A 15,200-nucleotide genomic window follows, 5' to 3' on the forward strand; every position below is an offset into this window, starting at 1 on the left:
GATAATTCCAACATTTGTGTCTCCTCTGCATTGGCTTCTAATGATTGTTTTTTCTCAGTCAAGCTGAGATTTTTCTGGTTGTCAGTATGACAAGTGATTTTCAAATGAAACTGGGACGTCTTGGGCATTATGTTATGCAACTCAGAATCTTATTTAAATCTTCTGTTATAGCAAACTTCCTCTGGACCTCTCAAGTTGGGGTCGGGGCACTTGTTACTGCCGGGTCAGGGCTGGGAGTGCAGGTTCCCCACCCACTTCTGTTGATACCCAGGGAGGGGAGGGCAGGCAGGGTGGGACAGGGATGCTTTGCTGCTGCTCCCCATGTGGCCTCCACTGACACTAGGGTGAGGGGACACCTAATTACCATCAGTCTAGGCTCCCTCTTGGGCCTTTGCTGGGAAGGGTGAAGGTGGGGCCACCATGTTTTCTGTGGGGTTGGCTGCAGCAGGGTGGTTAATTGTCTAAAAATGTTGTGTCCGGCTAGGCAGCCCCTACCTGGTCTTCTGGCCAGAGAGAGCCACCTTTCCTTGGGACTTCTTTTTGTCTGTGCCTGTTGGCATTTCAGGATTGCCTGCTTCTCTGGCACTCAGTCTGGAATATAGGAGGGACTGAGACATTCCTGGGAACTATCACCAAGTTGTTCTTCAGGACCTGAGGTCCCTGGCTGGTCTGCCACCTTCTGTTTACCTTCCAAGTTTTATGTTTGCTCTATGTGTGATGTCCTGGGTTCTTAGCTGTACTTAGCAGGAGGAATAAGGAACGGCACATCTACTCCATCTCCCAAAAGTGGAAGCTTCTCTAAGAATGTTGGGGTTTGGGGCCAGCCCTGTGGCCGAGTGGTTAAGTTCACACACTCTGCTTCGGCAGCCCTGGGTGTCACCAGTTTAGATCCTGGGTGTGGACATAGCACCACTCATCAGGCCACGCTGAGGCGGCGTCCCATACAGCACAACCAGAAGGACCTACAGCTAGAATATACAACTATATACCGGGGGCCTTGGGGAGAAAAAGAAGAAGAAAAAGAAAAAAAGAAGATTGGCAACAGATGTTAGCTCAGGTGCCAATCTTTAAAAAAAAAAAAAAAAAGAATGTTGGGGTTTTTTTAAGTAAGCTCTGGTAATTTCTGTCTTTCATGGAATTTGTCCATTTCATTTAAGTTGTAGAATTTATGACCGGAAGTTTGTAATGTTCTCTTATTAGGATCTGCAGTGGGATCCCCTCTCTCGTGCCTGATATTGGTGGTTTGTGTCTTGTCTCTTTTTTTATTGGGCAGTCTACTAGGCTATAGATTTGTTGTTGTTTTCAAAGGAACAGCTGTGGTTTCACTGCATTTTCTCTGTTGTTTTCCTGCTTTATATTTCACTGATTTCTGCTCTTTGTTATTTCTTTCCTACTACTTGCTTTGGGGTTAATTTAGTCTTCTTTTTCTAGTTTCTTAGATCGTTGATTTGAAACCTTCCTTCTTTGCAATATAAACATTTAATAGTGTTTCAATTTAAGAATCACATTACACAAACACAGCACAGGTAAACCTTGGGTTTGTCAAACTTGTTATGACAGAAAATCTGGCCTTCTGATTGAACATCAGTGAGACCATGTCCAGAGGAGAGTGTCTTAGGATGGCCCAGTGTCTGGACAATACCCTATAAAGAATGACCCAGGAAGCTAGGCCCATGTGACCCAGAAGATTGATGACTCCTGGAGGCATGAGAGCTCTTTTCAGATAAGTGAATGATTCACGTAGCAAAGAGTGCGACAGGAGAGTCGGCACCAGTGAGTAGCAATTACCAGGAAGCAGGTTTCAGTTGAATGAAAGGAAGAACTTCCAGCAGTCACACCTGTTCCAGCCAGGGACAAGCCACGGGGTTGAAGTAGACAGGGCTCCAACCAGGAGTGAGATGATAAATCATTCGGCTCTAAGGTCCCTTCTGGCTCTCAAGTCAGCAGTTCTACGTAGTGGGATTTTCCTACTAGTACACTCACTCCTATATGTCTGCTAAGAGATGTGTTTAAGATACCACTGCAGCAGCAAGACCAGAAATCAAAATTTCCATCTCTAGATTGGTAGGGAGCTGGTTAAATAGTTTATGATGATATGTCCATACATGTGTTACAAGGCTTAAAGGAGTTAATCCATGTAAAGTAATGTATATAAAATGCACAGAATAGTGCCTGGCCTATAAATAAGCACCGTGTAACTGTGATCATTAATACAATTCATAAAACTATTTGAAAGACTGGGATCTGTATATACTGTTGAAATGATCCACAAGATATATTAAGTGGGGAAGAGCAGTATAGAGCAGTATAGGGAGTACACCTGCGTCTGCATGTGCACACGTGTCTGTGCGTGCATACGTGAGTGTGTGTGTGTGCGCGTGCACCCACACATACATGCTTGAAGAAACAGAAGCCAGTGCCAGTGGTGGCTACTGGGGAGGGAGGCTGAGGGACTGAGGTCTCAACATTTCGAAGCAGCTTACTTTGCTTACTTTCTATGAGGTTCTAGATGTAAGGTGCATTATGATCATTTCCCTCAGTGGGGCACCCAGATGGGTGATGAGATTGTTCAAGGTCTCTGTAAGTGTTCATCAGAATTCTTCCTGGTACATCACTTTTTAGTGTTCTCATCAGTTTCTGACTATTTCTAATCTTTTCTTTAGTTAGTGTGATAAGGGAGATTATGTAAAAGCAATTTGTCATAAATGAATAAAGAATTCTCAGACCTCCGTAAGAGCTACGGCTTTGGTAATGTTACTGCTTTTGACATCATTTGTATGACCTGATGTGGGGTCAGTAAGATCTGCGGCGGAGAGGAAGTGGCTGCTTTGCCTAGGCTCTGTTTCTTTAAGAACATACCTAGGATTTCCCCTTCTAGAATTCTCTCGTAAGGAAACCATCAGATGCTAAATATTTTTGTATAAGAATGTCAAAACCATATTTATACTAGAAAATTAGGAAATAAGCTATCCATTCAACAAAGAAGAGTCTTTGCATAAATTTTGGCAAAGCCATAGGAAGTGGTATTATATAATCATTAAAATATTTAATATTCTGGAGAAATAGTCACAATATCATAAGCAGCAATGCAGGGTATTCCTATGCTGCTAGTAGGGTAAGTGTGCAACCACTTGGGAGAGCAGTTTGGTGGTATTTAGAAAGTCTGTGATGCTGTACCCTGCGGCTTAGTTTTCCCTTCTTAGGGGTATTCTGCAGATAAACTCTGTTTGCTGGAGAAAACCTGTGTAAGGCCGGCCCTGTGGCACAGCGGTTAAGTGCGCATGTTCCGCTTTGGCGGCCCAGGGTTCGCCGGTTCGGATCACGGCTGTGCGCATGGCACCACTTGGCAAGCCATGCTGTGGTAGGCGTCCCACATATAAAGTAGAGGAAGATGGGCATGGATGTTAGCTCAGGGCCAGTCTTCTTCAGCAAAAAGAGGAGTATTAGCAGCAGATGTTAGCTCAGGGCTAATCTTCCTCAAAAAATAAAAGAAAAAAAAAGAACATGTAGAGTAAGAGTGTGTTGACTACAAGTTGGAGACAATTAAATGCCCACCAACAGGAGAGTAGATAAAAGGACTGTTGTGTCCACTGCTCAGCACTTAGATGCCACTCTGAAGCTCTGCTACAGGAGGCAGAGTACCTGCTTCAACCTGGATGAACCATAAATACACATGTTGAACAGAAAGCAAATTGCAAAGGATTTGCACAACATATAGAGTATGATGCCATACATGGGTACATAGAGTGTATATCTACATGGTTTAAAGATACTGAAATACTCTTCAAAAATTTCAGTGCCATGAAAGACCAAGAAAGGCAGGGAAGCCTTCCAGCTGAAGGGAGACGGGAGAGGTGATAGCTAATGCAGATGATGTGCTGAGTTGGATACTGGACTGAGGGAAGAAAGACTGGACATCTTAGGGCAATTGATGGAATGCGTGTAGAGACTGTGGGTTAGATAACAATATTCTGTAATGTCCACTTGCCTGGGCTGGGGCCTACACTCTACCTAGTAAGGGGCCGTCCTCACTTCAGGGAAGAGGAACGGTCTGCAACCTACCCCGAAATAGTTCAGGAAAAGGTGTGTGAGCGTGTGCGTAATGGAAAGAACATGAATAATAAAGGAGCAAAATGGAAACAAGTGATGAATCTGAGTAAACACTGGGAGTTCTTTGCATTATTCTTTCAACTTTTTCATAAGTTTGAAATTATATCAAAGTTTTAAAGTTACCAACAAGCCTAAGAATATACTATATATTGTTTATGGATGTATGAAATACGTATAGCATCACGTGGAAACGATGCGCTCCCTGTGTGAGGGCCAGCTATAGCAGAAATGTGCTATTTTATTCTAAGGAATAAGAAAGGTCCTGAAACTGTTAAGATTTGTTCATGTTGGGTTATGAGTTTATGGGTGATCATTACAGTATTATCATACTTTCTATATGTTTGAAGTATTTCATAAAAATAAATTTTAAATGCTTAATAAAATTATGAATATATAGTTAATTAAGTTTTAGTACAGCTAAGTGGTGAGTACTTTGAAGGCTTTAAATTTTCTTTTCAAAGAAAAAGAGCTCATAATGTTGAATGAACAAAGTGCAGAATTATAGAAGTAATAGGATCCAAAATTTTAAGTATATATTGCATGTATATACATGCAAAGAAAATTGTCTGGAAAGGAAAACATCAAAATATTTACACTGTAGCTGGTGGAATTGTAGGTAACTTTAATTCTTTATACTGTCTATCTTCCAAATTCCTCATGTTGAACATGTATGAATTTTATCTGAATAGGAAAACACAAAACAATTTTTTTAAAAAAACCTAAATAGGGCCGGCCCAGTGGCACAGCAGTTACATTCGCACGTTCCACTTCTGTGGCCCGGGGTTCGCCAGTTCGGATCCCAGGTACAGACATGGCACCACTTGGCAAGCCATGCTGTTGCAGGCGTCCCACATATAAAACAGAGGAAGATGGGCACAGATGTTAGCTCAGGGCCAGTCTTCCTCAGCAAAAAGAGGAGGATTGGCAGCAGATGTTAGCTCAGGGCTAATCTTCCTCAAAAAAAAAAACCTGAATAGCCATTTGGGGACTTCCTCAGAGTAGGCCAAGTGCAGCCAAATGACACACACACACCTGGCAAATGGCCCCCAGCCCCACCCTGCCTGCCCTTAGCCCTGCCCTCAGCCTTGCCCACACCCTTGGCTCTGCCCTCAGCCCCACTCCGGCCCAGCAGGCCCCGTGCCCACTGGCCAGACTGATGTCCCTTGCAGATCGGCTTCACCACGGACCCACGAATGGCCCGCTCCTCGCCCTACCCCACCGATGTGGCCCGAGTCGTGAATGCCCCCATTTTCCATGTGAATTCGGATGACCCAGAGGCCGTCATGTACGTGTGCAAGGTGGCAGCTGAGTGGAGGAGTACCTTCCACAAGGATGTGGTGGTAGACCTGGTGAGTGACCCTGCCCATTTCCTGGAGAGAGGGCTCAGGACTCCTTGGTGCAGACTCACCCTACTGCCCCTCTTGAGCCTCCAACCTGGGTGAGCTATGCTAGGGAACAAGGTTTTTGGGGTCCTGTCCCAGGATATTCCTAGGTCACTGTGGTTTCGTCTCATGTGACAGTCAAAGCGACTCTAGTGTGTGAAGGAGAGAGATATAGAACTCTTAATTCTAGAGGAGGTAAACTGAGGCATCACATGGGAGAGGTGGGGCAGGTCCTTGTGGGTCCCAAGTCCCAGCTGACATGGTCCCTGATGCTGGTGTCTCCTGGCCATGCCCAGGTGTGTTACCGACGCAACGGCCACAATGAGATGGATGAGCCCATGTTCACGCAGCCGCTCATGTACAAGCAGATCCGCAAGCAGAAGCCCGTGCTGCAGAAGTACGCCGAGTTGCTGGTGTCGCAGGGTGTGGTCAACCAGCCCGAGTACGAGGTGGGTCCCCCGGCTCTGATCCTGGCAGGCCTTTCCAGAGCTGGGGAGGGAAAGAGAAGGCCAGCTGCAGGGCCAGTTGTTGCTTTTGCAGAGTTATCAGGATCCAAGTGAGAATATATGAAATATTTACAACATTTCAGTGCTGAAGTTCTTGGAGGGTCCTGGCCGCTGAGGGGTTCCATGAAGGAGGTGGGACCTGAGAGCACTTTGGCATGAGGCAGTAGCCACCCAGGCTTTCTCTGCTGACAGAGTGCAGGCTGCAGGCTGCAGGCTGAGAGGCAGATGAAGGATCCAGCTCCTTAAAGGCTGCTGTGATCTCCTGGGTTCTGGCTGGTGACCAGTGGGAAGGCCCATGCAGGTTGCCCAGCGTCGGACAAGGGCGACAAGGGCTACTTACCAGCATGGCGAGTCGGAAGTCTGGGAGTGGAGGCGGTGCTGAAATCAGGGCAAGCATGGAGATGGCACTTTGGGGTTCAATCGTCCTGGGGCTGCGCAAGGAGCCCTGAGAACTAGACCACTTCATAAGAATAATATGGGGGAGGCAGCCGGCAAATGTGGAGAAGAAACCGCTGGCAATGAGAACAGTAAAGTGTTGTAGGCTTCTCACAGATCTCAGAGAGGTTGTGTGTGTTGGGAAGAGAAGGCCCAGAGGCTAGTGGAGTCAGGTGCTCTGGGGAGTGCAGGTGCACTCAGGAAGTGCGACATGCAGCGGCTGTGGGCCCACGGTGCCCTGAGCAGAGCGCCCCTGAGCTGTGCTGACCCTGCAGGAGGAGATCTCCAAGTATGACAAGATCTGTGAGGAGGCCTTTGCTAGGTCCAAGGACGAGAAGATCTTGCACATCAAGCACTGGCTGGACTCCCCCTGGCCTGGTGAGTGAGGGACGTCACCGATGAACCCCTCCAGCCCCACAACACCCCTTGTGGGCCCTGGAATCAACCCCCAACTACCGCTCTCATGGGGAACATGGTCCACGCCACATTGAGTCTTACTCACCTCTCCACGGCATCTCGTGTGGCCACGGTTTGGTTCCTGGAAAAGTAGTGGCCATGCGTCAGCTTGTCCCTCCTCTCCTAGGTTTCTTCACCCTGGATGGACAGCCCAGGAGCATGTCCTGCCCCTCCACGGGCCTGACAGAGGATATTCTCGCACACATTGGGAACGTGGCGAGCTCCGTGCCTGTGGAGAACTTCACCATTCATGGAGGTAACAAGGCTGCACTAAGTCCAATGCTGAGTCCAGTGACGGCCTCTCTCTCACCATGCGCCTGGGCCCCGGCCGCCTAGGGCCCCACCCACCTCGTTGAAGGCCAGGTGCTTGGGTGAGGGAAGCCCTCTCCCACCTCACTCCTGATCTCCACCGGGCTGCCTTCCCTACTCGCCCAGAAGCTGGGACTGAAGAAGGCTCTGCTCTTGTCACAAGAGGGCGTGCGGGGTGACTGGTGAGCACCCTGTCTCTGCAGGGCTGAGCCGGATCTTGAAAACCCGTGGGGAGCTGGTGAAGAACAGGACTGTGGACTGGGCTCTGGCGGAGTACATGGCCTTCGGCTCTCTCCTGAAGGAGGGCATCCATATCCGGCTCAGCGGCCAGGATGTGGAGCGGGGCACTTTCAGGTGATGCTCTCGGCGTTCTTGTGGGCCCTTCGAAGTGAGGAGAAGACTCGAGGGAGGGCTCGGGTTTCTCTTCCAGCAGAGTCACTGCAGGAGCCAGGCGCTGGGTCCCAGCCTCAGGCCCAAGCACCCTGTCCCTGCTCTGATTTGGACACTTCTGTTAAGACCTGGGCTTTGTGCGCTCTCTGGCCATCTATGTGGGGTCTGCTGGTCAGGCTCCCACCTACTCACCTGTGCTGTTCTGCCTCAGCCATCGCCACCACGTGCTGCACGACCAGAACGTGGACAAGAGAACCTGCATTCCCATGAACCACCTCTGGCCCAACCAGGCCCCCTACACCGTGTGCAACAGCTCGCTGTCCGAGTACGGGGTCCTGGGTGAGTGCCCACCAACCGCCTGCCTGTCCACCACTGAGGCCCTCCCTGCCACCGCCCCCCCCCCAACCAGGCCCTCTCCCCTCCCCCTTCCCCACTCCCCCAGCCGCCCCTTCTCCCTCACTGCCTTCTTCCCTGCTCCTTTTCCCCTCTCCTCTTCCCCTCTCCTCCCTGCTGCCTCCTCCCTCTTCCCCCGCTTCTCACAGCCCGTTCCCTGCCTACCAGCTTAAAGCTCATGGTGGTTTTCTCCCTCCATCCTGCTCTGTAGGCTTTGAGCTGGGTTTTGCCATGGCCAGTCCTAATGCCCTCGTCCTCTGGGAGGCTCAGTTTGGTGACTTCCACAACACAGCCCAGTGCATCATTGACCAGTTCATCTGCCCAGGACAAGCCAAGTGGGTGCGGCAGAATGGCATTGTCCTGCTGCTGCCCCATGGCATGGAGGGCATGGTAAGCCCCAGCCTACCTTCCCTACCAGACTTAGGACATGGGAGGGGCTTCCCAGGACCCTGACCCCAGAGACGGGCACAATGCAGGCTCTGCTGGTAGCCACTCCACCTTGGAAGACAAGAGGTCTTGCTTTGCCTTTAATGAGAAGGGGATGGTTGGTGCTGGTGTGGACCACCCAGGCTCAGGCAGTCCCTGCCCACCTCCCTTCCCTTCCCCCCGGGGCCCTGTGGGGGTCTGTCACACCACAGAGGCCCCCAAGTGATAACAATCTTAAGACTCAGGCTTGAAAACCACAAGGAGCCAGAAATGCTGGACCCTGTCCTGACATGGAAATGCATCCTCTGCGTTTGTGGGTGGGGGAGGGGAGGAATTGAACTGCCGGCAGAAAAACAGATAATTTGGCGTTTTTCAGAACAGAAATGAGCAAGTTGGTTAAGGAAGAGAAGTAGTGAATGCACCTGTCAACACGTGTGAAGCTCCCGAACTGTAACTTATCTGTCTGGTTCCAGGGCCCAGAACATTCCTCCGCCAGGCCTGAGCGGTTCCTACAGATGTGCAATGATGACCCAGACGTCCTGCCGGTGAGTAGAGTGACCACCCAGTTGTCGGTCTGCAAGCACTCTGAAGGCACTGCTGCCCTGTCCTTCTCAGGAGGCGCCAGGGGAGGGTGATGGGTGAGCCCTGTGCTTGCTGTCTCCCCACAATGAGAGGCTTCCTCAGGACACAGAAGAAAGAGTGTGCCTGCCTGCCTCTGTCGCCTCCTGCTGCTGCCAAAAGCAGAGAAACAGTGTGAAAGCTGCAGCAGAAGCTTTCAGAGTCATACTGTCTGTATTTTGATTCAGGCAAACATTTTAGAGAAAGGAACTTTGGGTGATTTTAGTGAAACTTCAGGAGCTGAAAGGAAACTGTTGGGACTCAGTTTCTGAGGAAAATAAGAATTGGCTTTAGATGGAACCTGTGTCTGTCCCAGGCCAGGCTGTGTTTTCAGAGAAATGGGAGGGATTAAATAGGAGCAAGAATCCTGTTCAGAGCATGAGCCCAGCTGGATTAGCTCTTGTCAGTGTCCCCTTGTGTGTGCGTCTCTGGGGGAGTGTGGCACCCCGAGGCTGGAGCCATGGGCATCTGCTGAGGCCCTCTACCCCAACATCTCCCACGTTAGAGTGCTCAGCGCCACCTGGCGTCTCCCCGTTTCCTTCCTTGCTTCAGAACCTTGAGGAGGCCAACTTTGACATAAACCAGCTGTACGATTGCAACTGGGTCGTTGTCAACTGCTCCACCCCCGGCAACTTCTTCCATGTGCTGCGTCGCCAGATTCTCCTGCCCTTCCGGAAGCCGGTCAGTTGGGGGTGTCCCTGCTCAGAGAGGCCTGGCCTGAGGCGTACAGGACCCCAGCCCACTGGGAGGATGGACATGTGAACGGGTGGTCGTAGGTGCTGTACTTAGCTTAGAAGAGAGATGAGCCCCAGCAGGGGCCCAGGGAATGGTTGAGCCCCCTAGAAGCAGGCTCCTAGGCCTGCTTAAAGGGTGAGTGGGAGTGTGTGTAAATGGTCCAGGAGTAGAACGTCCCCTGCTGCAGTTCAAGGTGCAGGGCTGGGGCTCAGCAGCCTGCAGGCCCACAGGATGGGACAGCCCTGGCCATGGGCAGGGACACCCAGGAGAGGCTCCCAGCTGTTTCCCGGGTACAGGGCACGGGATGCCTAGGGCTCAGAGCAGGTGGGGCGGGCCTTGGAGGAGTGGATGCTCAGTTGAGCAGGGCCCAGCCTCTCCAGGCAGAGGAGAGGTGGGCAAGAGGAGACAGCATCCTCCCGTTTTCTCCTCTTTCCTTCTCTAACCTGCAGCTCCTCCTGGCCGCAGAGCCAGAAGGGCAGCACCAGGTGCCCTGTCCTGAAGATGAGGCCTGGTCAGCCCCTTGCTGTTGAGCCTCCTTCTCGAATCCTTAGAACCTGATCCATTATGAGTCTGTGGTTCTGTGTTTCAGTTAATCATCTTCACCCCCAAGTCCCTGCTGCGTCACCCCGAGGCCAGAACCAGCTTCGACGAGATGCTTCCAGGTGTGTGTGAGGGGTACGGGCATTTCAGGGGATTTCAGCTGCTGCTCCGTGGGGCTAGGGGACTTACCCTTGTGAGTCTCACTGTGGCCCTTGCCACATTTTTGGTCATTGGGTAAAGACCGCGAAACATTGGCAGCCTGGAAGTGGGAGCTTGCATGCAGGTTGGTCAAAGGCAGGTCTCACATCCTGCCCGGGTCTGCAGCCTTCATGTGGGTGCCCATGACTCCTCTAGAGGTGATGAAGTGAGTCCGAGCTTAGAGTGCACCCCACTGTCTAGGACTGTGCTTGGAGGCTGGTGGCAACTCAGCAGACAAAGGAAAGACACCAGTTGGTGGGGCCTGCCGAGTAACAAGACTCCACCTAGAATGGATAGACCACATTTTGTTAATCCATTCATCCATTCGTGGACATTTGGGTGGCTTCCACATTTTAGCTGTTGTAGATAATGCTACTGTGAACACGGGTGTGCACATAGCTCTTTGAGACCCTGCTTTCAGTTCTTTTGCGTATATACCAAGAAACAGAATTGCTGGGTCATATGGTAATTCTATGTTTGAATTTTTGAGAAACCTCTGAACTGTTTTCCGCAACAGCCGTACCATTTTACATTCCCATCAACAATGCAAAAGGGCTTCCTCCACACCCTCACCGACACTTGTCTTGTTTTTTGTTTTGTTTTGTTTATAGCAGCCATCCTGATGGATGTGAGGTGGTATCCCATCGTGGTTTGGTTTGCATTGCCCTAACAATGAGTGACGTTGAGCTTCTTTTCATGTGCTTTTTGTCTATTGGTATATCATCTTCTTTGGAGAAATGACTGTTCAAGTCCTTTGCCGGTTTTTGAACCGGGGTGTTTGTTTTGTTGAGTTTTAGGAGTTCTCTCTATATGCTAGATAATAATCCTTTATCAAATACATGACTTGCAAAAGTTTTCTCCCATTCTGTGGATTGTCCTTTGATGCACAAAACTTTTTAATTTTCATGAAGTCCAGTTTGTGTACTTTTTCTTTTGTCACCTGTGCCTTTGGTGTCATATCCAAGGAATCATCACCAAATCCAATGTCGTGAAGTGTTTCTCCTGTTTTCTTATAGGAATTTTAGCATTTCAGATTTTATGTTGAGGTCTTTGATCCATCTAGGGTTAATTTTCATATATCTTATAAGGGTCCAGCTTCATTTGCACGGGGAGGTCCAGTTGAAGAGACTGTCCTGTCCCCATTAAATGGACTTGGCACCCTTGTCAAAGGGCATTTCACCATATACGTGGGGGTTATTTCTGGGCTCTCTGTTCTGTTCCATTGGTCTATCTCTGTCTTTATGATAGTACCACACTGTTTTGATTACTGTAGCTTTGTGGTAAGTTTGAAATCAGGAAATGTGAGTCCTCCGGTTTTCTTCTTTTTCAAGATTGTTTTTGCTGTTTGGGATCTTGTGAGATTCCATGAATTTTATGATGGATTTTTCTATTTCTGCAAAAAATATCATTGGGATTTTCATAGGGATTGCATTCAATCTGTAGATTGCTTTGAGTGCTATTGACATCATAACAATATTAAGTCTTTCAATCTAAATGCCTTTCCGTTTATTTATGTCTTCTTTAATTTCTTTCAGCAATGTTTTATACTCTTCAGTGTACAGGTCTTTCACCACCTTGGTTAAGTTTCTCCCTAAGTATTTTATTCTTTTTGATGCTATTGTAAATGGAATTGTTTTCTTAATTTCTTTTTTGGATTGTTAGTGTATAGAAATGCAACTGATTTCTGAGTGTTGATTTTCTACCCTATGACTTGGTTGAATTTGTTTACTGGTTCTAACAGGTTTTTTGTGGATCTTTAGGATTTTCTACATGTAAGATCATACCATCTGTAAACAGAGATAATTTTACTTCTTCCTTTCCAATTTGGATGCCCTTTATTTCTCTTTCTTGCCTAATTGCTCCGGCTAGGATTTCAGTACTATGTTGAATAAAAGCGGCAAAAGTAGGCACCCTTGTCTTGTACCTGGTCTTAGAGGAAAAGCTCTCAGTCTTTCATCATTGACTGTGATATTCACTGTGGGATTTTCATATCCAGGCTTTATCAGGTGGAGGTAATTTCCTTTTAATCCTAACGTTGCATGTGTAGCATGAACGCGAGCCCCTCATCTTGGATGCAGCTTCCTGGAGTTGGCTTGTTCCACAGCCACAGTCCAAGCGCTGAGCATCTGAATACTTGCTCCAGTTGTGTGGAAAGTTTTAGTATTGTAAATTTGTGAGGAGTCTGAGCAGAGTGGTCATGGGATGCTTTACTAGACGTAGATGCCCCTGAAGTCTGACACAGGTCTGTTCTGAAGGGTGCACTGGTGTCACTTGTTATCCAAGGGTGGCCTTGCCTGCTGGGCCTGTTACCTGCGACGTGCTTCTCAAGGCTCTCTCGGTCAGAATAAATTCAACGGCATCAGAAGCTCGTGGAGGGGGAGCATCTGTAACCCTTGGAAACTGCGTGTCCTGGCCTCAGCCCATGGCACAGCCCTGCCCCTGTTCATACACAGCAGCAGTGGCAGGGCTCTGGGCATCCTCAGCCAAGTCCTGAGAGACCCCCGGCCGTGGGGATTCTCTTGTAGGAACCCATTTCCAGCGAGTGATCCCAGAGGATGGCCCTGCAGCCCACAACCCAGAAAACGTCAAGAGACTTCTCTTCTGTACGGGCAAGGTATACTATGACCTCACCCGAGAGCGCAAAGCGCGGAGCATGGTGGAGCAGGTGGCCATCACGAGGATTGAGCAGGTGAGGTGCTACAGCCGGTGCTGGTGTCCTTCCTCGGGGTGTTGGGGCCCCAGAGCCTTCCCAGAGCTTCCGGGACATCCTGGATGGGTCACTGAGCTTCCCACCTGAGACACTGTTCCCTCTGGTGCCGGCCTGGCCCGCTGCTCTGACAGGAGCCCCTCACTCTCTCCCCAGCTGTCGCCGTTCCCCTTCGACCTCCTGCTGCAGGAGGTGCAGAAGTATCCCGGTGCCGAGCTTGCCTGGTGCCAGGAGGAGCACAAGAACCAGGGTTACTATGATTACGTGAAGCCCCGGCTGCGGACCACCATCAGCCGCGCCAAGCCTGTGTGGTAAGGCCGCGGGTGCTTAGCTGGGGACCAGGGAGGGCAGTGAGGTTCAGTCCCCTCAGTGGCCTTTGCTGTCACCACTCACTGTCACTTCCGTCAGGTATGCCGGCCGAGACCCAGCAGCAGCTCCAGCCACCGGCAACAAGAAGACTCACCTCACAGAGCTGCAGCGCCTCCTGGACACAGCCTTCGACCTGGACGCCTTCAAGAACTTCTCGTAGATGCTGCCTGGGCTACTGCCCTCCACGTCCACGACTGCCCCTCGCTTCTCAACTAAAGAATAGTGCCTCAGTGCTGCCCACACTTCTGCCCGTCCGCTGCACCGCACACTCCCCCCTCGCTTGCTTACCGATTAGGCTACTGTCCCCCTCATGTGCTTGGCTGTCCCCCAAGCCAGATGCTTCCCACGCTCTGTGACTTCTCTCCGGCTGAGCAGCCTTCATGGAGGCAGTGGGGAGTGGGAAGGGGAGAGGGAGCCCCCACAGGTGTCCTGGGAGGGTTAGCTCTGCCTCCACCCCGGCTTCATTCCGCAGGACTCGCCTCATGTGGCTTTCCCACATGCTGGCAGTGCTTGTCACACAGCAAGAGGGCTCCTGTACCTGGACTAGGTGACTTTGTCTTCCCAGACTGAGCCCCAGACCCCTTGGAGGAGCCATTGCTGTCAGAGGCTTGCGGGGTGGTGGGGGCTCCGGGAGGACCCTCATGGCAGGGTGACCTGGGGGCGCTGCTGAGGGGCGGCTGGCAGGAGGTGGCCTGAGCCTGAGTTGGCACAGAGAGGGCAGGTCCACTTTCTGCAGTGTCCACTTCCTCCCCTTGAGAGGGTCCTGGGCTGTGCATGGGGGCCATGCATGCTCCACCTGCCAGCACCTGGAACCCACAGGGTATGTGTGGCCAGGAGGTATGGCTTGGGATCTGGGTCTGCTCTGTGTCACATCCGCCTCTGCCTCCCTGCTCAGCCCACTTCTCTGTCCTGTTTCTCCTTAACACGACAGAGACTCTGAAGCCTTCTCTCTGCTCTGCCAAAGCTGGTCAGACGGGGGAGAGGAGGGGTCCTGGTGAGGGGCAGCGTGAGGCCGAGGGGCCAGCTCCCCTCACCTGTCACAGGGACAGATCTGATTTATTTATTTTGGTTAAAAAAAAAAAGAACAAAAACAACTTTGCATTGCATTTGGCTTGACCCATAAACTAAGTTATCCACGGGCTGTCTGCGTGTCATTCTTTCTGCTCTGCCTTCACCGAGAAGAGGCTGGCCCAGGCCTCGCCCCTCCGTTTGGAAAGCAGACCCTCCCCACTGCCCAGAGCATAAGCACGAGGCAGCCAAGCTTCCTTCCAGCCCAGCTCCCTGTCATTGGTGCAGGTGCAGGCTGTGTCTGGTGCACCCTGCTTTCTCAACCTCCCCTGCTCCTGGGTCCCTCTCCCGACTTCCCCTAAGCAGCACTCCATGGTCTGTGCTTCTGTATGGAGCCCACATGCCAGGTGGGTTTGGCCCTAGGAGGCTTTTTTGAGTTGGCTGAGTTAGTGTCCCCAGAACCCAAGCAGCTCGTTGGACCTCTGGAGGGGAGCCAACCACACCAGCAGGGCCCTGAGGCCCAGTGTCCCCTCTGGCCTACAGCCCCACCGTATTGAGCCCACAACATGCCAGCCTTGGCCTCCCAGCACTGAGGGAGAACTCAGGGAAAGGCTTGGG

The 15,200-nt window shown here is 50.7% G+C and overlaps 1 protein-coding gene across 9 annotated transcripts in view; it reads left to right on the top strand.

Annotated features, from left to right (window-relative positions):
• The window catches only part of OGDH (oxoglutarate dehydrogenase), a 79,821-nt gene extending 65,106 nt beyond the window's left edge, over nt 1-14,715 (top strand). For 5 of the 9 annotated variants that reach the window (XM_008526258.2, XM_008526260.2, XM_008526257.2 and 2 more), the window contains 13 exons: nt 5,280-5,459; nt 5,789-5,941; nt 6,709-6,811; nt 7,017-7,145; nt 7,402-7,552; nt 7,800-7,927; nt 8,193-8,371; nt 8,881-8,952; nt 9,578-9,706; nt 10,350-10,422; nt 13,024-13,187; nt 13,362-13,516; nt 13,614-14,715. In XM_008526258.2, coding sequence (XP_008524480.1) covers nt 5,280-5,459; nt 5,789-5,941; nt 6,709-6,811; nt 7,017-7,145; nt 7,402-7,552; nt 7,800-7,927; nt 8,193-8,371; nt 8,881-8,952; nt 9,578-9,706; nt 10,350-10,422; nt 13,024-13,187; nt 13,362-13,516; nt 13,614-13,734 — 1,737 coding nt within the window. In that variant the 3' untranslated portion in view covers nt 13,735-14,715. Of the gene's footprint in view, nt 1-5,279; nt 5,460-5,788; nt 5,942-6,708; nt 6,812-7,016; nt 7,146-7,401; nt 7,553-7,799; nt 7,928-8,192; nt 8,372-8,880; nt 8,953-9,577; nt 9,707-10,349; nt 10,423-13,023; nt 13,188-13,361; nt 13,529-13,613 lie in introns of all 9 variants that reach the window. The other 4 variants (XM_070617262.1, XM_070617264.1, XM_070617261.1 and 1 more) reach the window with 1 other exon arrangement.
• The last annotated feature ends 485 nt before the right edge of the window (nt 14,716-15,200 follow it).

Source organism: Equus przewalskii, chromosome 4 (genome assembly GCF_037783145.1).
Source record: "Equus przewalskii isolate Varuska chromosome 4, EquPr2, whole genome shotgun sequence".
NCBI lineage: Eukaryota > Metazoa > Chordata > Mammalia > Perissodactyla > Equidae > Equus > Equus przewalskii.